Here is a 22,058-nt window from a genome sequence, read left to right as displayed (position 1 = left end):
TCTTTCTTTTTATGATTTTGACTTAGTGGCGAGGCCAACATACACAGACCAAGCTAGAAACGTGCCCAGCTAGAAAGTAAAAGATTGTTAGATTCTGATAAACGGTGTGGCCTCGATCTCAGACAGTCTCGAACACGGGGTCAGACGGTGTGTTTCACCAACGGAGTTTTGTGTTGGAGCTCAGGTAACCATATGCGCATGCGCAATAATCGCAAGTGTAGACATCGATTCCTGTTTTTCTAGAGGCTAGAAGGTCGATATTAGCCTTGTTTCAGGTCCCTACTCCAATTCGATACTTGTCAAATTGAATTGTTGGATCCGCGCGCGCAGCTTCTTCGCTGGCTGGATTGGGAAAAGTCCCATCATGCACGCATCAACTATCAACGCTAGATAGCATTTTCCCAGTTGGAATTTTCTATTATTATGGCGCCAAACTTCGTGGCAGGTAGTTCACGAGATCGAAGCACACATACAACTTCTCAGAAATCCGGGCGCTTGTCTATTTTAGATTCGAACCTAACCTGGCCTATACATAGAATTAATCTAACTGTTGAGGTAGCTTTAGTTGGGATGTTAGTTAGCCAATTGAGCAAAGAATGTTACCAACTTGTATGTATTTTTTCGCAGGGCTCAATTAAGCGGTACGACGTTCGCCTATCTCTAAGATATATATCTACCTGCGAACGTTCACTAGGAGAGCTCGAGAGTTGGCCCAACATATTTATATCACATCGGGAGTTTCCGGGACCGTACATTGTATCGAACAACTGCCAGAATTGAAATTTTGATTATCGTCATATCTGTCATAAGGGATAGACTCCCCGTGCATTGGTGTTGTTTTATAATACGTAACGGGATCGCTAATTGTACATGTTCTGGCTAAACTTTCTCTAACCTACCCATCTTCGCCCAAGCTTTTACAAAAACCGATTCTACGATGTTATTCTCCAAACCCAAGCTTGGCTCTTTAGTGTCAATAACATCCCTGTTTTACCTTTTAATAACTTTTTATGGTTTGATTACCGAAACGCCTACAAGTTTAGCTCCTCTCAGTCGGGACATACCAGCCCATGGGGTTGGCACCAGCGTAAACTCAACCTGGTGGATATTTATAATAAAAGTAGGCTCCGAAAGAGCAAAAATCGTAAAAGAAATATCTCAGTATATCAGTATCGGTAGTATCTTAAGCACAGATGAGGGCCTGTTACAAGGGAATCAGGTTTTAAACCACCTAGAAAGCGCCTCCAGTTTTTTTCTAAAATGTTCCAGAGAGTAAGTGTTTATGCAATCTATCAAAACCTAGACTCCCGCATAAAATGAAGGAGGAATAGTGCTCATTAATTTGGACAGAATAGCAGAAGAAATAAAAAATAGATGGGCTTCCATAGTAAGTTTGAGGAAGAAAAAGCCCATCCTGTCAAATACACATGCTGATCGAATTAATCATTAAGATCCAAGATGCCCAGCCAATGAAAAGTGGCGTAGAGGAATCTAAAGAATACTTTTCTACATCCCGAAAAACAAAAAATAACATAAATTCTGAGTATTCTACTTTCCTTGAAAGCCCAGACCAGGTTACTCATATTCAAGAGAAACGGTCTGAGAAGGTTAAGGTAAAGGCGTGGAAGGATGTCCCAGAGAACTGCATTATCTCCCAACACGAGGGATATCCACTTACAGATCCGTGTGTGTATTATACCACCTCAGGACAGGGTGAAGGGGTAACAGTTTACATTGTCGACCATGCGTTTGCAATTTACCATCAGGTCCGGTCACTAATATTGTTCTCCAAAATACTGCTTTTTCATCCAGTGCCTTATTGAAAATCGCATATACACTTCTTACTTTTTGGATTTAAGATTATAATGCGTTTACTACACCCTAATTCAAGTACTAACAACGTTGAATTGTTATATTGTAGGATTTTAAACACGTATCGTGGGGTAAATCCGAAGACCACATTTTTGCAGACGAGAAAGATAGCCTTCCCAGTTTGTTAGACTTCCGGAACTCACCCCTGTTGCCGAATGAAGTGGATGAAGAAACTCTTCCACTTCTACGTGGGACTGCAGTTTTAAGTAAACTGCTCGGGGAAGCATTCGGAGTCGCAAGAAAGGTGAGGCCGATTCTTGTAAAGACTTCTGATCGCTTCTCAAGACTTGAACCCAACACCGATCACATTTTCAATGTCCTCCCAAAGGTACTTCTTGATATAAAAAGAAAGTCTGCAAACTTCGATGTTTCAACGAGGCAGGCTCCAAAGTTTATCATTCTTATAGCAACGGATTATACATTTGAAAGGGGATCACAGCCGTTCGAACCTCACGCCAGACGGTTAAGTCAACTCATCCAAGAGCTCAGTGAAATGCCCAATGTCGCTATTGTCAGCTCTGACGATAACCATTACTATATGGGCAAAGCACCAGCTCCGGGAGAGATTTTCGAGGTATATATCGGTCCCATTTTATATCCATGTATATTTCCATAATTAGATGTCCGCCTTTGTCCAAGGATGGTGGGGGTTGAATTTAAATAGACTGGTGAATTTTAATAAAGGTACTGATAGAGCATATAGGTGAAACCCATTACCTCCTATCCTGCTGTTTTCGGGCAAGATAGTAAAATTTTCCCCAACCTAATTGTCACAGGCGGTATACATCCGGAGGATGGCGGGTTAGTATCCCGGTATTCAGACTTTGTTCATATTTCCGCTCCTTCTGTCGATATCAATGTCGCGGTTGCAGATGGTGGCAAGTCTTGGGGCGGAAAAAAATACAATAAGGCCAACAGTACACCTCTTGGTAAGGCTTTTAAAGTTATCCATGTTTTAGTTAAATCGACTCAAGATTGACTAGCACCTTGCCCTCACATAATTCTAACACATATTCCGTATCTACGAGCTTTTCGCTAACCAGGCTCGATAAACAGCAGCGGCTGCTATTACAGGAGTCCTAGCAACCTTGATATCTGCTAAGGACTATACAATATCCGAAGCAATAGGGCGACTATACAAACTCGCATACCCAAGACGCCGTGAATCAACCCCTGAAGATGACAACAGAGTATTTCCAAACGTTGTTTATAATGGCTTGAGTCTACTTATAGAGGACCCAGAAACTGAAGATGGAAATGATGAGAGTGGGCCCGCGACGCCCGAGGTGGCTACAGCCACGGTCACAGTCACATTTTTTCTACCAAGGCACCGGTGTCAGATATTGCGACGGGAGGTAGCCACAGAAGTTCTTGAGAACACCACCGGGGTAGCTACTAGAACAATAACAATATGTGAGCGTGGTGCAATGCAGGAAACAACATCTATGTTTACAAGCACTGCAATGATCTCTGTTACCGCTTCAACCACTGCACCATCACCATTCGAATATACATATACATACGATGCCGCTTTCTGCGAACTGTGTCTTAACTCCAACGGCGTTATGCCAATAAACGGAGTATTATGGATTCCCGAGGACTGTCCTTGTAGAAAACAGCTTGGAGAATCGTAAGTAGTTGGTGTTTTGACTGCAGTACTGTCAGCAGATATCAACAGGAAAGATTGTATATAGATCTATAGACGAGTTACAAACACTATCTCCCATCTCATTCCCGACTTAATCCTTGTAAATCTCTAAACTTTTCGGTTTATCGTTTAATTATTTGGGCAAGATATAGAGTAAAACAAGTAATGTAAAGATTACTTGGAATCTGAACTAGCCGCATCTACTCACATCAAAAACTAGTAGATAACTTCCCATAAATCCCGTATAATTTGAGATTTCGAGATCTCCGTTAGTACGGCATAGTAAAACGTCGCTGCGCCTTCAAAATCCCTTGTTTTGCATAAGATAGTACATTCTCGTTGGATCTAAAACCAGGTCAGAAAAGTTGTTGCATGGGGCTATGTCGCTTATAAGTTGCATCGGCGCGATTTATTGGCGAAGTCTGAGCTTCGATATTCTTGACAAAAGTAGTATTTTTTGGAGGGTTCGCCAGTTTCTTCTCAATTATTGCTAGATGTAAATTGATTAGAAGGTCAAAGATAAGGATAAATACCATCATCCATCTGCCCACCGCAGTGAGTTGGCCAATCCAACCTAGTCCCAAAGCCTCTGCCTAAAGCCTCCTTGACTACTCCATTCTTATATACTTTTTTTTCTTAACATCTTTCTCGTAAACTACTATATCCGGATATCCTGAATATCAAGATGTTCCGTTTCACAGTGCTCTTATGGTTACTCTTTGCCCACACTGTAACCATCTATTCCGAAGGAACTTCTCAAGAAGCAATCCTGAGGGTATTCGCAATCAGAAAGGGTCATGAAAAAGACAAAGAACTAGACGAGGTCCGAAAATATGTAAAAACAACCGTAGGCTCTAACGAAGAAGAAACAGAAGAAAGATGGGCACTTGATCATCATGGTGGCGTAATGTGGTTTTATCTTAAAACGACCGAAAGGTACTGTGTATATCTACACCCTTTCTTCCTGCCCGTCACCCGGGAACAAATTATGCCCCAATGAATGAATATTGAACCGAACGCTGATATCGCCGGCTGTATTTAGTATCGCTAAAGAAATTATGGAGAAGTGGAGTACAATGGTATGCCCCTGAGAAAGTTTAAGAACTGAGAGCTAGAACCCTGCCTAGTTTCATGCTGGTGACAACATGGCTTTGTTAGCATGAAGCAATCCAGGTGGCGATATAATAGAGCCTCGAAATAGTAACAAAAATTATTTCTAACTTGGATATTAAACCATAGATAGAAACATCCTCGATTTTAAACTTTGAAGATGATGCAATGGAAGATCAAGCCGTTGACATCACCGATGATGACATCCCAGAAACAAACCCAGGCGCTCAGGGGATTAGATATAGTGGTGATATCCATTTCAACAACCTTACAAAACGAGCCCTAGAAACAAAACAAGACGTGCGCGAGAACTGCATGTTATCGCAACTTCCGACCTACGAGACCCCAGATCCCTGCCTCTATTTCACAGACTCTAAGCAGGGTGAAGGCGTCATGGTTTATGTGGTGGATAATGTATTTGCAATTTATCATCAGGTTACCTACATTCTCCTCCTTTATAGAATTCATTAAAATAATCTTTTTTAAAATAAAGAGTAAAATCTTTTGCATGAGTTCATACCAAGCAGATGACACTAATGGTTCGGTGTACTCCAATAGGACTTCAAACACATAAAATGGGGCAAATCCAAAGACCATGTATTCATAGATCCCTTAGATGGACTTCCCAGTTGGATAGGATTCGCAAATCACGAGATCCCACCGTATGACACAGTGCCTGCCAACTGCTACTACCGGCATGGCACCGCCGTCCTTAGTAAGCTCTTAGGAGCAAAATACGGTGTCGCTAAGAACGTTAAGCCAATTCTTGTAAAAGTCTCGGACCGCAACTGTCGACGTAGTCTTTTATTCAGGATAGAGGCCTATGAAAAGATTATTGTGGACATTAGACACAAAACCCTAATTTTTGAATCTCAAAGCCTAAAGGCCCCCAACTTCATCGTTTTGACGACATACTCTATACCTAACAACATGTTCAACCGAAATAAAGTTGAACTCGGTGACGCACTAGATAGACACTCTCAGGCAATACAAACGCTTACCAACATGCGTAATGTAGCCTATATTGCGGTAGCTGGCAACGGCCCTTCTGGAGGGAATCAATGGACAATGCATGAGGTCTGTTAAGATTGTAGAAGCAAAAGCTACCAACTGCAAATCCCAACTTTCTCAAGCTATACTATCACGTAATTACGGGTCTTAAATTTTCTGTGAGGCCAGGGACATATATATATAAATTCTAACTTAAAGTTATAGACCGAGCCCCTCACACAAGTTCCTGGGTGGTACGGCAGTCGGCCGGACCTATTTCCGAATTTGATTGTTGTTGGGGGGTAGAGCCTGAGACCGGCGCTCTGATATTTAAATCGGCAGACTTTGTCCGCATTTTCGCCCCAGCATTCAATCTTAATGTTGCCACACCAGCTACTGGTAAATCCTGGGGAGGAAACGAGTACCGAGCCGACGGCAAGGGAACTTCCTACGGCAAGTGACAAGGAATATTATTTTATATGACAACCTGTTAACAGGGCTAATTTGGTTTCATTTCAACAGCTGCTCCTGCTGTGGCAGGTGTCCTAGCTACCCTCCTCTCAGCCAGCGACTACACAATATCAGAAGCAATCTCTAAATTATATTCTCTCGCCTACCCTCGCAAACCCAGTCGGCCAGTCGAGGGTACTTCAGGAATATTTCCGAACGTAGTATATAACGGAATGGGTCAGCCCCCTCGAAAGGGTTTTGGATTAGAAGATGATGGTGAAGAAGGTGATTATTAAAGAATCAACTCCCTCGTGTCATGGTGACTTTAGGTTGACTAACTATCACATACTAAGGCCCGTCCACGAATCCAGCAGGTTTGGATTCTGAAAGAGAACTTTGCATTCAATGTCGACTGGCGAATGCCGAGTTACCTATTGATGGAATTATATGGATACCTTGGGATTGTCCTTGTCGGGGCGAGTCGAGCAATCAGCCTTGAATTAATCGCATTTTATCTTCCTTCCTTCGATAACGTATAAGTTTGAGGAGATTTAGGAGCCGTTTTTTGAACTATAAAGCGTTTTGCAAAGCGTTTGCAGTGTTTTAATAGCTTCAGATACTGTTTTAAGAAGAATTATCCATCTCAAGGACATCTAGCACCCCATACGGTCATTCAAGTTCCAATGTTTAAAGCGTGGTATTTTGCTGGCTTATGTGTTGGGCCGGGTGTTCATTTTGCTTTATGTTTTCAATGTCGTCGATTGTTATTATCCGGTCGATTGTCCCATTGTCTTATATCAATATCCTGTAAGATTATTTTCAAGTTGGTCGCAAGTTACATATTGCCCCTTAAAACCGAGTATTTAAATTAATTATTTACGCATTCTGCCGAAAGAAGTTACCTATCGCCCGCAAATATGGGTCGTATCTGTTGTCCAAGTCTACCATAACCATCAATTGGGCAATATATCGAGCTCGTCGCCATAACACCAACTGAAAGTAGCTTTATATCTTTTTTTCTCTTTTTTTCTTTTAACACCATGAGAAAAGTGTCTCGTGCAAATAATGTACCGAATAAAAGGTTATGCTCGAAAACTACACAGTATGCTAATGCTAATGTAAATGCTTATCAGACAAAAAACAGAATAGGACAACGACAATTAAAACTCCCAAATTTTGAGACCACCCTCCCCTATTTTCCCCTCCTCCCCCCGCTTAAAAGGCTACTATCAAGATATGAGAAAGGACAAACAAAAACAAAGGGGTCAGCTAAACTATGCCCTTATGCTATTATACGGAGAACACCGTCTGCAATTTACAAAAGCATATGCAAGAGGGAAGCGATGACCGCACCACCCAAAACACCACCAACAGCCAGTCTAGATCCAGAGTTAGGTGTCTGAGAAACTTCCGGGGCAGTAGAAGTCTGGCTAGCCGGGGAAGATGTTTCAATTTCGGAGGGGCTCTCAGTTTGTTCCTCGGCTTCGAAAACTCCCTTGACAGGCTTAGCATCAAGATGACGAACCACAGCAAGGAAACTCTCGATAGCAGCCATCTTTTCACCAACACCAGTTCCTGCTGTAGCATCATACTTCAAATCACTCCAGTCGAATCCACAGTCACCAGCTGAGTTGCAAGACTTGGCGGCAGCTCTAGCAGAGTTGGTAATCTGAACTTTGAAGTAAGAATACATGTTGTCATAGACCAAGGCGAAGGCAAGAGAGCGGAAGAGAATGGATTTTCCGGCCTTCTGGTCCGTTGTACACTTGTTGTCGTACTCGCAACCAGCTTCGGTGACGACCTGGGATCTCCCGTCATCGACGTATTGTTGAGGTCCGAAGTAAGTAACACTGGTATATTGCACCAATGAGTTGAGACGGTTTCGCCAGGTGGGGGATTTGATCTGTTTTGTATCCAGTGGCTTTGTTAGTAACCGAGTGGCTTACGCAAGGGAGGGTTCTGAATATCTAAAACTTACAGTTGCGTACATAACAGCAGCACCGTAGATGTAATTGGCCTGTTGGGCAGAGTAGTGGGACTGGTCGACCTGCTGGCATTTATCCTGAACGGAAGCGCCAGCGTAAACTTGTCCAACGTTGTTGGTGTCCAAAGAACCTATGAGGCCGACTTTGACAGTCCAATCATAGACCTTGTTCGCCCAGTCCAAGTACGTCTTGTTTCCAGTTTGGACGCCTAGACGGGCAGCCAATTCAAAGAAAACACCATTGGAGTTGGTATCCTTGAAGTCATAACCAGTAGAACTAGCCTGAACAGCCCACCTGAGACCACCGCCACAAGTCTTGTCGTCCCATCGTTGGACAAAATCGTTGAAAACGTTTTCCGCAAGGGTAAGGTAACTCGGCGAGGAGCTGTCGGATGGTTTTGCGCCGAATTCAGCAGCACTTATGGCGGCAAGAGCCCAGTATCCAACATCATCGTTCGCGATCCTGGCCGACTTGTTTGAGGGGATGAAATTGGCATTATCACCAATTTGGTTGAAAAAATCCTTCTCGAAGAGGGAATTGTATGTCGCGTCGCCGGTGAATGCGGCATAGTTGAGGATGGTGTTGAAGAACACGCCGGACTCGAAGAAGCTGTATTCGGATGGGAGGATACCAGCGACGAATGGCTTTTGACTGGTATAGTCGTCGACGAGACTCTTCACGACCACTTTTGCAGCAGCCTTGAGGGTATCTACACAATTCCCAAATAGAACCTCATTAGCACGTCTACGTCCCAACAAGGGTAAAAGGTTGAGGTTGCACAGAGAATGTGTTGCGTTGGGGTCCAGGATGGGGATCGACATGAGACTTACCTGGCTTATCCACATCAATTTTCAGCTGGCCTAAAACAGCCGGGGCCAGACTAAGGGCTAACACGGCTGAGGATATTGACAGGAGGGACCTCATGGTGGAGAATATGAGAGCGAGGAGGTAATTACTACTATCTATCGGAGGATGTCGAAGAGGAAAGAAAAAGTAGAGGTTCGCCGCAGAAGAATGATGCCGGATGTCCTTTGGGTTAGGTAATCGAGTTTCCCTTTTCACCCCCCTGAATTGGCGTCACAAAACGAATGTTCCGAAAAGAAGAGAGGAAAAAAAATAAAATAAAAATATAAAATAAAAAAAGAAGGATATTCACAAAGGAATCCAACGAAATATCTCGGAGAATTAATAAACTGAACGGACTTGTCAACTATAGACTTAGCTATTAAACGATCGGTCGAGGCAGATCCCTTCAAGGGATAACCAGGCGGAAGGGCTTTGAGGCGGTCCCAAGGAATGATAAGAAACAACAAGTATAAATCCACCAAGGTAACATTTGGCCTTTACGAGGGATGCGGGCTGTACTTATATTATAAAACAGCGGTGACATTGACAATACAAAGTGCATCGACGCCACCTCAAAGCTAAGCCTGAAAAAGATCGTGACAAGGAAAAATAAAATACCATAGCCTAAGAGAAAAAAAAGAAGGTCATCACAATGCCTCAAATGACCCTACAGAATCAGCCCAGTGCTAGAGTGAACCCTTCATTTCCTTGGACCCAAATTGCAATATCGGCCCCAAATATCGCTGAGGATTGGAGCCAGATTTCTGGCGACAGCCTTAGCTTGCAAGGAACCCTGCCGGCGAGCCGAACAAACTGAACAATAGACTGCGAATGGCGTTGTATTGGGCAAGTCGAGAAGACTCGTTTTGAACACTGACACTAACCTACATTGGGGGGATTTTCCCTTTTTACCCCAGATGCTAAACGCTGGTTTCTTTGTTTGGTGTCCAATCAAAGAGCCAACGTTGAAGCGCTCGGTGCAGAATGTAGGTCTAGTCCATGCGGTTGGGTAGCATTAGAAAACGGGAATCCGGCTCCTGTGACTAAATTTGGGGTGTTTCGTCATCTGTATCCTCACCTGGCCATGGCGGAACGAAAAATACATGCGAGTTGTTAACTGGCCAGTTCGGAAAACCAAAAGTTTGTGACTTGAAAAAAATATTTTCTTGACAGGTACTCGAGATCACGCGATACTTCACATCACGTAAAATCGAACAGAGCGCCGCTGAGGGAATAGCCAGAGACGATTCTGGAAGCCCAGGAGGAAGACTCCCCGATTTTCTCATCAAACTCGTGCTGTCAATTGAACCTTTCTAAAACGCCTCAGTTCAAACCACCCCTCACCATGTGATTACCCCTCCCAGGCAAACCGCCCAGCAACTTAAGCGATTCAAGATTCAGAAAATCATATTTTTAGAGAGTTCATAGGATATCTTCGAAAGAAGCGATGCAAATGTAGAGCACTTGCTGATACGGGCTTGTGCTGCAAGCGCGCATCCCAGATGCCTTATCCTGACGGATACGAGGATAAGATCTCAGGACTTCGAAATCAAAAGCTGTAGTACAATAATTGATAACGGCTATTTATCAATATATTTCATCAATATCCAAGCACTCGAGTAGGCGGTTCCTTTTTAACAGGAAGGTTTTATAGCTGTGTACATGTGGCTTGCAATGCAATGTAAAACGGTTTCCGTTCCATTCGAGTCGACTACCCTTCAATGTCAAACAACATGAACCCATTGGCCTAGCAAAGCTTCTTTTTAACTTCACAAAAAAAACATAAACGGCTTCCTTGACGCCAATATCGTACGTATGTATACCAGATCAGAATATAGTAAACGGAATAACAAAATTAATAAAATAGGGGGATCTCAGAAGTGAAATTTCGAAATAACGCCCTCACACACATCAAAACTGCCACATTGGTCTTCAAATTCAAGCTTGCGTTGGCGAATATCGTGTAGCATAGCATGTAGACGGGAACTACTGATCCATTGCAACGAAATGCAGTTTCTCGGATAACGTTACCGGATGCTACCTTCAATCTTGGCTTTCTTTGGCGAGCCTTCTTTGGTGCTTTTCGTCCCAATGCTCCACTTTGGATCGATCTTCTGTGCTATTGGCAATTTTACGGGCCGTGCGTATATTGGACAGTAGGGTACTGCCGTTGATGTCGACGTCGTTCGTTCGAAGCCCCATATCAATTAATCAATTTTAATTTCAACGAGACACGTCCAAAAAGCTTGTTTCTTCAGCCTTGAAATCTATCCGCCCATGGGGTAGATACTGATATATCGATACCGACTTTCTCTAATTTAAATCTCGGACTAACTATAGCCGCCTCTGTGGAACCCCTTTGGCATCTTAAAAGACCAAATTTTTCAGTTACATACCAACCGCACTTACGTAAACCCGTCAATCGCCTTCCATTCCAAAAAAAAAAACAAGAAAAAGCGAAGTTTTCGCGAGGTTGTTTAAACGAATGTAACGACACTTGCTTGTAAATGCATACGTTTTGCGCATCTTCATTGGTCCGAAATACCTCGAGCTGGAAAGAATTTCGCAAATGGCAACATCCGACGAGACTTTTACACCGCTGGCCGACACCATTAATAGCTCTAAGGAATTTAAATGAATTAAGTCCACCATGGGCGCACACCGACGGTTTAATTGATGTTACGAGAATGAAAAAAGGGGTGGGATCGATTATACAAAAGTAGTTAAAAAGCGAACACACAAGCTATGGTCACGATAATATTAGCACCGGCAAGCAAATCGATAGAGCAAGGAACCAGAGAAGAAGGTGATGACGCAAGCAAAATAGGCAATTTCACGGAATCCCACACGCTTTCGAATTTCCAACAAAACGAACAAACGAAACAAACAATTGCAAAAGAAACGATCGATTCGCTCAAACCAAAAAATTTCAAATCAAAATCAACCGCTGTTATGTATCAGGGCGACTGGCTGGGCATACGTAATCCACCCCTTCAATCGCTCAAGGCTCTTTTTTTTAAATTTTTACATCCCATTCCCCGGCACCGCCTCCCGAACCTTTTCCGCCACACTTGTTCCCCCTCTCATCCCCTCTCTGTTCTGCTCAATCTGCACCCTTTCCCTCTCAACATTCCTAGGCACATTATTTTTACTCACATCCGGCACCCTCTCTTCCAAGAGAGGGATCATATCAGCCTGTCTATGTAATTCCTCATCTTCATGAATGCCTCCACTACTAATAACCTGCATATCCTTCCGTCCGATCATAGAGACATTCGAGCTGACAAAGTAATTTGGATTCGGACTATCATATGTGACTGACATTTCGTCCGAATGTGCGGCACTACTGCCTAATGAGTGCCTGCGTGTGTATTCCCGGTCGTCGGGTCTATCGACGTTGAAACTTGTGTTTCTGGGAACACTAGTGTCTGTAATTGTGGCGGGTGATGCCGAGGTTTCATCCTCTACTGTGTCTGGGATATCAGCCATTGAGTTGACGGTATACCCCAGACCTTGTTTTTGACTAGGAGTTGAAGAAGTAGCAGAAGATGGTAAATCCACGCTGCTGGTTGAAACTTCCTTCTCCCTTTGTTCATATTCACTCGCTGAGAGGATATCAATATCCTTTAGTCTTGGTATTTCTGGGAGGTAATTCTGGTCATCTGCAAGCCCGGTGATAGCAGCAGCGGGGGTATGCTCTTCCATCGTATCGGGATTAATGAATGGTGCTGGAGCAGCTCCTTTTCCGTGTTTCATCTCCCATTCGCTGGGAGGTCGCAGGTCGTCGCGTAGCTCAAGGTGTCTTCGCACCTCTTCATTTGACAAAACCGGGTTGCCGGTGGTACCGGTGTTATCACTATTCACGTTTCTTGCCTCCTTATCCGCATATCTTCCCGTACCACCGTTTGAAATGTGTTCAGCCTGCGTAGTAGCCGGATTCCGCATTTTATCTGTTCCTGTAATAACCCCCGGGTGTCCAGCGCCAGTGTCCGCTTCATGAACATCTCTCAAATTGAGTTTATCCATCGACTCCCATACCTCAAATGTATCCTCTTCATCCTCGCCGTTGAGGTAGTCTTTAAACTCGGGACACATACCACTTCTAAAACGAGCTTTAAAGTGAAGGGTACCGACTGGTTCGACCTTACAGTGCTTATCGGGTGTTCCTTCAATGCAGTTTTGGGTAAACCGCTTAGGTTTATCGGTTTTATAGATCGTAAGGTCGAACTCTCGGGTTTCATTGTCGATGAGGTTGTGTAGCCAGATTATGCTGTAATATGCTGCCTTACGGTCTCCAGAGCCGTTGTAGAATTTGAAGATGAGAGGGGCGAGGTATCGGTTGAATACGGGAATTCTCAAGAGACTGTCTGATACCTCAAAAGTATCTTGTGTACCGGTATTCACAGATGGAGTGAGAGTTTTAACACCACCACAGGTTTTGAGCTTGAGTTTTCCGACTTGAAGGTTGTTGACTTTAATAGTTGGTCCACAGAACTCGAAGCGACCGACGTTCCAGCCTAGCTCGTATTTTTGGAGTTTCAATGTGGTTGAGCGGAAGAGTAAAGCGATCCTGACGCGGCCGCTGCCTCCGCCGCCTACTAGATCATACCAATCGCTGACCGCGGATGACTTTTTGAATATATCTGCAGCTTTTAGGACAACCGCGCCAATAAGGAAATCTCGCCCTTTCCTCCTCGAATCTCTGGCTGCAACTGCAACAACAATGTTACGCCAGTCCGTGATATACTTTTCAACCGTTGAGTTGTATATTGGAGATTTGGTGATCGACTTTGTTCTTGTTCTGAATGCGAATTCGTCGTTAATGTCGGCGGTGCAATATACGGATGGAAGATAACCTTGAAGTTTTGCATCTGAGGATTCTTCTTCTTCATTGTCTGGTGTCACTTGGCCCTGGCTATCTTTTGTTTCCGGGAGATTTTGCTGTTTCTCGTCTTGATCGATGTTGTTTCGCTTCTTTGGTGGTCGAGGGTTGGGCACGTCGATGTTGATACATTGGTATATTGCGACAAAGAGAATGCCAGTTGGGTATTGAGGATCTGGTCTGCAGTTTAAGGGGGTTAACTCGATATCTTCAGGCTTGGTCTTATCCGTAACCCTCGTATCGACTCGTTTCGCCTCCTCAAAGTTGAGCATACTTTTATCGAACTTAGATTCTGGGAAGAATCCGACCTCCCAGTACAGAATTCCCTGGGTATCAGCACCTGCGACTTCATGTTGCAGAACATCCTGTCGCTTATGAACCTTCTCATAGTCTTTAATGAGATCGACCAACGGTACTTCTACCTGTCCAGTAACGTCATCCTTCCCATTCCTATCCGAATCCCAAAGTTTTACTAGTAGACTTTCTTGCCGTTTGACATGTTCTGCATTGATAAGGATGCATGTTGTCTCCTCCCATACGGGGTTGAGGTCACCAATGATAATTTTGGTCGCATACATTGGTTTTTCATACTTGGAGAAGGAGATGGTGATGTATGGGTCGGCGCCGGGGCCAGTGGGATCCTGACGACGTAGGTTTTCAGCTCGGGAGAGTTTGAGATATAAGAGGCCAACGGCTTCGGTTTCTGTGATTGCATCGCTGCCTCCGAGGATCGGTGTCATATCGATACCTGTGGTACTAATTAGTATGCACATTTCAAGTCGGTAATCAGGTGGGATGCGTACTCATGCTCTTCGGTCTACACAGTTCCTTCGTATTGGCGGCAACTTGGGTCGAGATAAAGCTGTCGAGGAGCGGCAGGCTTAGAAGGTTAAAGGCACCCCCATAGCCAATAGCGACGGAGGCGGCGATTTGAGGGGGCTCGTTAAGCGCAAAAGTTACATGCTTTAGGAATGGGAGGTCTGGATTCATTTGGAGTCGTACTCTGACGGTCATTACGAATTCGCGGGTTTCGATGAAAATCGCTGGAGATGTAAGAGTTAGTAGCGAAGTTTAAATGGAAGTATAGACTAACGTACGTATCGGAACGCCTCCAACCATGATGGCGATATCGAAATGCATTCGCTTTTTGTGGCTACCGAGGGCTTCTGCATGGTACGCCAGTGCGACTTCCAAGTTCTGATTTGTATTTTAGTTAGTCTCCTTATCATTATAGACGCATGTAAAGATAGAACTCACATAAAATATGCCTCCAAGTTCCTGTTTCACCTTCTCCTCCTGCTTCGCGATTTCCTCTTGCGACATCCCATTGGTATCACCATGGGTAGCGACAAGTTCCCCAAACTCGCTATCAGGCAGCGACCTCATGGACAGAATCCTGACCGGTCTAGTTCCGTGACCAATCTCTGCGACCTTGAACTTGACAAAATCAACAGGTATAAAAGTCTTGACTTGATCCTCAACCTGCTGCGCAACCTGCTTAAAAACATCCTCGCTGATGACCTGCCAAACCGTGTCTAGCAGACTATTCAGCCACTCCACGCTCTCCGGAACATATCTCATCTTCTCCACTGCTGGCTCCGACTTTTCCACATAAGTCGTTTGTGCATTCTGAACAATCTGTGTTAGAACGTAGAAGACTGCGAATCCAACGCCACCAGCTGGCAACAGACTTTTCAGAAATCCGATGAATCCACTACCGATGATGAACCAATCCAGTATTACGACAGCACCGGCACATATATATGCCACCTGTAACGTATGTTCCTGTACCGCAATAAATATATCACCCATATCAACTTCCGGTGGAGGATGATACAGAACATTCGTTTTGTCATCTCCAATGGGTACATCGGATGTTCTCGCATCCTTAGCTGGTGTTATGATATCAGCCTTCTTTTCACCTTCTTTACCTAATTCAGACTCTTTCTGTTTCCTAGCTTGTTCTTCTTGCGCTTTCTGGAGTTTTGCGAGATCGGCTTCTTGTCTTTTTGAGGCTTCAGCACGTTCCCGTTGGTGACGGATGAATCTGGGGACTGTTGGGACGGGGTGTTCTTTGGAATAGGCTTCACCGACGTGGTGGATCGTGGGTTCGTCTATTGTGCCTGTTCGGTAGGGGGGTGGATGTTTTGATCGCCGTCGTGGGACGGCTGTTCGCCGGTGGTGGACGACATTTTGGTAGGATGTATTATGCAATTAATGTGAAGCGAGTGATATGAGTGGATACTGAAGATATAAATGTATTAATTCCGTATCTCCCATACGCTTCTTTAGAAGAGGTGGTGATAAATTAGCTAGCGGACTTACAGTGAACCTTATCCGTCGAAGAGAAAGTTTAATCACCAGCGATCGAACTAAAGTTACGTTGAAAGATGTATTGTCGTCGTAAAATTGATAGCGAATTATGTGAAATGAAAATTAAGAGGGTGGGAAACGAAGCCCACGAAAAGTTGGGATAATCAACCCTGCTAAGGTTTGAATGCAGTATACGTAACCTTGCCAGTACGATCGATAACTGCGCCAAAATGCCAATCCGGAATTTCCCAAGAATCCAAAGTGGATATCAGACTTGGTCTTCTCGTTCTATTCCGGTCTCTTAAAAGTTTTACCATCCAAGAGGTGCCATATTAAATCTGGGTGTGATAGAATTCCATTCGATGATGTTATAGCAACAATCCGGCCCACAATCCTGGTATGGACGGACTCGTCAATCGGGCGATCAGAATGGACCGTTGACAGTAACAGTTTCTTAGTATGTGGACTTTAGCATTCCGATTGGTCTTGATTCAGGTCTAAGTCAAGCTGGATTTGATTAAGGTGAGGCCAATACTCCATATACGTCATTCCAACCTAATAAATTCGGTAACATAGAGGCGCTGATAATCCAACAGAACAGCAAAAAAAGATGATAAAAGATAAAAATCAACGATACATTCTATCCTGTTAGATATAATCAAAGCAGAGCAGAGAATAGGAGCCCGAATATATATCTACTAAGTACCTACGAGTCTTGATATCATAGATCGAAGTTGAAATTTGAAGTCAAAGTCGAAGTTGAAAGTGTGTTGTGTCCAAGAAAGGCAATTGTCAGAAAGTGCAAAATAGTGGCCAACAGGGCCACGGTACCAAACTTGTACTTCATCAGTATTATGGCTTCAATATACTTCTGACAGCAATCGATGCTATGACGTCACTTCACCGTCATCCCTTCCGAACAAGGAAATCCTGACCTTATCTATCATGATCACGGTTGTGCGCGGCATGCATTTTGCTATCGAACTAATCTCTAATCACATACGCAATCGGTACCACAGATATCGAATCAGTCTCAATATCAGCCAGGGCATGCATTATTGCATTGCCTTTGCTTTGTAAAATGTTGAGTTCAATTGAAGCGCTCTTGATTATTATAATTACAACATGATCATAATGGAGATCCTTGTCGTTCCATTCCCACATCTCGATCGCCGGTCCTGTAATCGATATCAAGCAATCCATGTGTACAAAGAGAAGACATATATCGTCATACCCAACACGCTTCCCCATATTGCGCTGCCATAGCATACACTCATTCCAAACCACCTAAACTTCAACTATTCTCACCTTCAAGGAGTAATCTTACTCATAATCAGATCCTCTATTGCTAACCAAAATAACTTCACAAATCCCACGAAAAAAAAGGACTCCTCCAAAGATTTCAAACCTCCTCCACTGATTTGGAGGAATTCCTTCACAGTCACAATGAAGCGAACAGTCTATAGTGCCCGAAACCCCATCCCGAACGCCCAAAAGTTCGCGAAGGTTCTTCAGGAACGATTAAACGTTCAGAAGAACCAGCCAAATGACCTCGACATTGATGAAAATAAACAGCAGAAAGATAGGCGGATGGTAGTGGATCCTGTTACGAAGAGTAATGTTGTGATACAAGATATCAAGGGAGATTTTAAGAATAGCGTTAGACGTCCGAGAGTGCGTCCAAGATTCACAGACTTAAACATTATTAGCATCAATACTAAGATTTTTTAGGCCACGGTACCCATAGCCAACATCAGTCCCGTAGAAGGCGACCAGCTCGGTCCCAATGAAGTTGTTGGTGCAGACGCTTCAGCCGTGGCCACAGGCTCTGGCGAAGACTACAGACTTGTAATGGACGACCTAGCACCCCCAGAAGCTAACCCCACGATATCAAAAGAAGTACCTCAACATTCAACAAAGACAAAAATCCTCTACCATCCAAATCCAGTTGCAAACCTAGAAACCATCCACGGCAAGATAGAATCTGCAATAGCCGCACTCACCATCTCCGTTGTTCTTGGTACCGTCTTTCTAAATTACGTATTCGTCGGCGGGAAATGGAAGGGATTCGTAGCGTCTACGTTCATCGGCGGAGTTCTTAGTGTGGCTCTACACCTCTGGCTGAGACGCCTACAATACGATTCTATTGACAGAAACTGGGAGAGCGAAAGATTGCGAGCTAAAGCTGCCGTTGACTCTTTAATACCCGAAACGACAGAATGGCTGAACGAAATAATCGGGACCGTCTGGCAACTTGTGAATCCAGAAATGTTTCAACCGGCTGCAGATACTCTCGAAGATATCATGCAAGCTTCGGTTCCAGCCAGTGTCATTGAAAACGTCAAAGTCTTGGGCATCAGCCAAGGTAGCAATCCAATCCGGATTTTATCAATGAGGTCACTCCCAGACGCCGCCAGCAAGAATACGAATCCTCTCAATGCACAGCAATCCGAGGCCGAAACTCGCAAGAAGCAGAAAGAGCGCGAACAAGAAGACGATCCGAACTCCAAGTATTACAACTTGGAAGCTAGTTTCGCCTACCACGCTCTCAAGGCTACCGGTGTTGCCAGCAAAGCTCAGAATATACATTTGGAAATCGCATTCTATCTTGGTGTTCGAGGTCTCTTTGGCGTGCCGCTTCCAATCTTTGCTGAATTATCAGGAATCGTAGGAACTGTCCGCTTGAGATTTCAGATGACTCCAAATCCACCGTTTATCAAGAACTTGTCTATGACCTTCATGGGACTTCCAAAAATCAGTGTTTCCGTTGTGCCGATGACCCAGCGTGGAATCAACGTTTTGAACCTTCCATTAATCAGCAACTTCGTCAACTATGCCGTCGGTGCAGCCCTCGACGAATACGTAGCACCCAAATCATTGAGCCTAGATGTCGGCAAGATGATCGAAGGTGCAAGCGTTCAGCAAGAGACAGAAGCCATTGGTGTCATCTACATCAAGATCCACGATGCAACCGGTATCCCAGCCATGGACAGCGGTGGCGGTTCAGACACATATGTCACTCTCGCCTTCAGCCAATTCGGAAAACCAGTCTACTGTACCCGTGTCATCCTTAAAGATCGCAACCCATCATGGGAGGAAGATACCTGCATCCTCCTTCACAACCAACAAATAACCTCTGGCGAGAAACTCTCGGTCCAACTCTGGGACAGCGATCGAATCGGAAAAGATGATATGGTAGGACGAATCGAATTCGACCTCCACGATATCATCGAGAACGAAGGGGTAATGCAAACCCGCAGCGACACTTTAATCGGAGAAAAAGACGGAAAAGCAGTCCCCGGAAAACTCAACTGGGAAGTAGGATTCTTCCGTCGCACCGACTTCAAAAAATCAATGAAGACAACCGGCGAAGATGTCAGAGTGCCCCGTGAACTCCGTCACAACCAAGAATTCCACAAACAGACTCCCCTCCCCGTCGGTGAAAACGACAAACTCGCCCTCAGCGTCCCACCAGACCCAAATTACCCAACAGGCATAGTCTCCGTCACCATTCACGAAATCAAACACCTCGAATTCGAACGGGTCAAAGGCACATTCGGTAAGATAAGACCATACAGCCCGGCTCAAGTAGTTGGTGAAAACAAAGATGAAGAAGGCGGTCACTCGCCTAACGCATATTGTACTATAATGGTCAACGACGTCCTTGCATTCAAAACTCGAACTAAAGTCTCTTCATCAAATCCCATATTCTCAGCCGCTGTTGAACGATATGTTCGAGATTGGAGAAATGCTGTTATCACCGTAGCAGCAAGAGACTCACGTCATCGAGAACACGACCCCCTCCTAGGCGCCTGTTCCGTCAAGTTATCCGAAGCCCTCCAAACAAGCAGCACAGTAACCCGTCTCTACGCCCTCGACGGAGGAATCGGTTACGGCATGGTCTCACTAACCATCCTCTTCCGTTCCGTAAACCTCCAAGTCCCTCGTAACCTCCTAGGCTGGGACGTCGGCTCCATCGAGATAATGGAAGACCTCATGACCGCCACGGGCCCCGGTGCACAAGGACTCCTAAACTCTCGTATCGTCTTAAGCTCCGACTGCAGCCAGCAAAAGATTCCCAGACGCCTAGCATACAACGACAGCGGCGTAGCCTGGAACCTAAACGGTCTCAAAATCCGAATCCCAGTCCGTCAACGTTACGGTTCCTCTCTAAAACTAGAATTCTACTCTCGTATGTCTCGAAAACCAGTGGCATACTGTATCTACTGGCTCAACGAGATGATCGATAACCAAACCACCAAATTATCCTTACCAGTATGGAAAACAAAGGACACAAATGCATTAACACAGAATAACATTAAAGACGTTAACTCCCGCGAGAATATTAATGCGGAGCAAATTGCTATGTTTAATGTTACACTCAGGTTTAAAGATGGTCTTGATGAGTCTCACAGGAGTTATATGGATAGCAACGATGATCGTGAGACTTTTGATGCGTTTGAAGCTTGTTTGGCGGAAGGTTCGAGGAAGAGGATAGTTAAAAGGGAAACCAGCGCAACGATTAAAAAACTTATTGCGACGGGGGCAACGGAGGATCTACCGACTGAGGATGAGGATGAGGAAATACTGGATGAAAATGGGGAGAAGCAGGACAAATTATTACCGAGACCAAAGCTTCGTAGCCATGAACCCTCGCAGACGGAACGACCTAGTGGGGACAACATCATCTTAAACGAAGAAGATTGGAAAGCAGAGGTCATGAGCGTTGTAGACGATCAAGATGAATTTGTTTCCGACGAAAACGTTCGAAGGATCGCGGGGGATGATCCGGAAGATGTAGACGAGAGACATGATCTTTCTAGTGATGACGAAGAAGAAAGTAGCAATGGAAATGGGAATGATGATAGTGGAAGTAAAAATGGGGATGAAAAGGGAGTTGATCCGGATGCTAGGAGGGCAAGGAAGGAAAGGAAGATGGCGGAGAGGAGACAGAAGTTTAGAAAACATAGAGGGATTATGCAGTGGAAACCAGCTAGGAATATGGTGTTTTTGAAGGATGAGTTGATGGTTGGGGCGCAGAAGATTAAGGGTAAGTTTGGAATGAAGGGGAGGCAGCCAGGGTTGGAGACGGAGTTGAATCAGGGGATGTAGATAAGAGGAAGATTGGGATTTTTGGGAGCGGGTTTTTTTTAGGTGTTTTGCTTTTACCTCATCGTTAGTTTTGGATGCTTTGATGAAGTTGTTTTCTTTGATATTATGATGTTGAAGCGTTTTCTTTAAAATTCGACTTTAGGTAGTACACTCAGATAAGCAGGGCTTGCTTCAGAAATTTAATGGGATACGAATGGTATGCAATTTTTTCATTCCAAGAAATTTATGCGAGGATGAGTGTTTACCTAGATAATTGCTCAAGTGCGTCTTGCCTTGTCATTGAATACTTCTATAAACATATGTTACGCGCCCGGTCCTACAGTCCGGCAGCAGGAAGTAATTGAGACTGAAGTAGCTCTTATTTAACCTTTTAGGATATCTCGGTAGAGTCGCTAGAATTGGCTTGACTTGGCTCGATTTCCTACGGTTTCGCGAATTCGGATGCACTGGACACTTCGGGTTGGCCTTCCCCTCTACAACGCAAACTCGCGATATTTCATGTTGCATTTTTTCTAAGCAGCTGCGCAGAGTATTCATGAATTTATTCATATTCCATTCATTCGTGTAGATTCATTTTCGTCAAAATGTACATGTACAGGTATGTTCATGAAGGATAGAAAGAAAAAAATTCGGGGGGAAATCATATAAAAAACGCCATTCGGTAGGACTCCGAATAAACTCCGTTTCCCAATGTCATAGATTTCGTAGTCGGTCATAAGTGTTATTTCGTTTGTGTTCATAAACGTTGGTCACAGTCTCGTGAAGTAGTCTTTTATGACTCTTCTTTTGATGTAGCTAGCTTCTTAAGCTTTGTGCGGAGTGCATGCTGGCTATTTTGTGAAGAGTTCGT

At 44.3% G+C, this 22,058-nt stretch overlaps 4 protein-coding genes across 4 annotated transcripts; 2 read left to right on the top strand and 2 right to left on the bottom strand.

Moving 5' to 3' along the window:
• Positions 1–4,205: 4,205 nt before the first annotated feature.
• Positions 4,206–5,716, top strand: DFL_003769 (uncharacterized protein; the record flags this gene model as incomplete). Its single annotated transcript, XM_067632754.1, has 4 exons — positions 4,206–4,456; positions 4,563–4,599; positions 4,760–5,044; positions 5,189–5,716. The coding sequence occupies 4 exons, from the start codon at positions 4,206–4,208 to the stop codon at positions 5,714–5,716; spliced, it is 1,101 nt and encodes a 366-aa protein (XP_067490992.1).
• A 1,669-nt stretch (positions 5,717–7,385) lies between these two features.
• DFL_003768 (uncharacterized protein) lies at positions 7,386–8,979 on the bottom strand (the record flags this gene model as incomplete). Its single annotated transcript, XM_067632753.1, has 3 exons — positions 7,386–7,973; positions 8,049–8,764; positions 8,886–8,979. 3 exons carry the CDS (start codon positions 8,977–8,979, stop codon positions 7,386–7,388), a joined length of 1,398 nt encoding a protein of 465 aa, XP_067490991.1.
• Positions 8,980–11,925: 2,946 nt separating this feature from the next.
• On the bottom strand, positions 11,926–15,975 carry DFL_003767 (uncharacterized protein; the record flags this gene model as incomplete). The annotated part of the gene is made up of 5 exons (XM_067632752.1): positions 11,926–14,531; positions 14,587–14,826; positions 14,881–14,980; positions 15,041–15,788; positions 15,950–15,975. 5 exons carry the CDS (start codon positions 15,973–15,975, stop codon positions 11,926–11,928), a joined length of 3,720 nt encoding a protein of 1,239 aa, XP_067490990.1.
• A 1,567-nt stretch (positions 15,976–17,542) lies between these two features.
• DFL_003766 (uncharacterized protein) lies at positions 17,543–21,208 on the top strand (the record flags this gene model as incomplete). Its single annotated transcript, XM_067632751.1, has 2 exons — positions 17,543–17,770; positions 17,828–21,208. The coding sequence occupies 2 exons, from the start codon at positions 17,543–17,545 to the stop codon at positions 21,206–21,208; spliced, it is 3,609 nt and encodes a 1,202-aa protein (XP_067490989.1).
• Between the last annotated feature and the right edge of the window lie 850 nt (positions 21,209–22,058).

Source organism: Arthrobotrys flagrans (assembly GCF_004000055.1).
Source record: "Arthrobotrys flagrans strain CBS H-5679 chromosome Unknown unitig_0, whole genome shotgun sequence".
Lineage (NCBI taxonomy): Eukaryota > Fungi > Ascomycota > Orbiliomycetes > Orbiliales > Orbiliaceae > Arthrobotrys > Arthrobotrys flagrans.
This window is presented reverse-complemented; position numbering and strand designations above follow the sequence as displayed.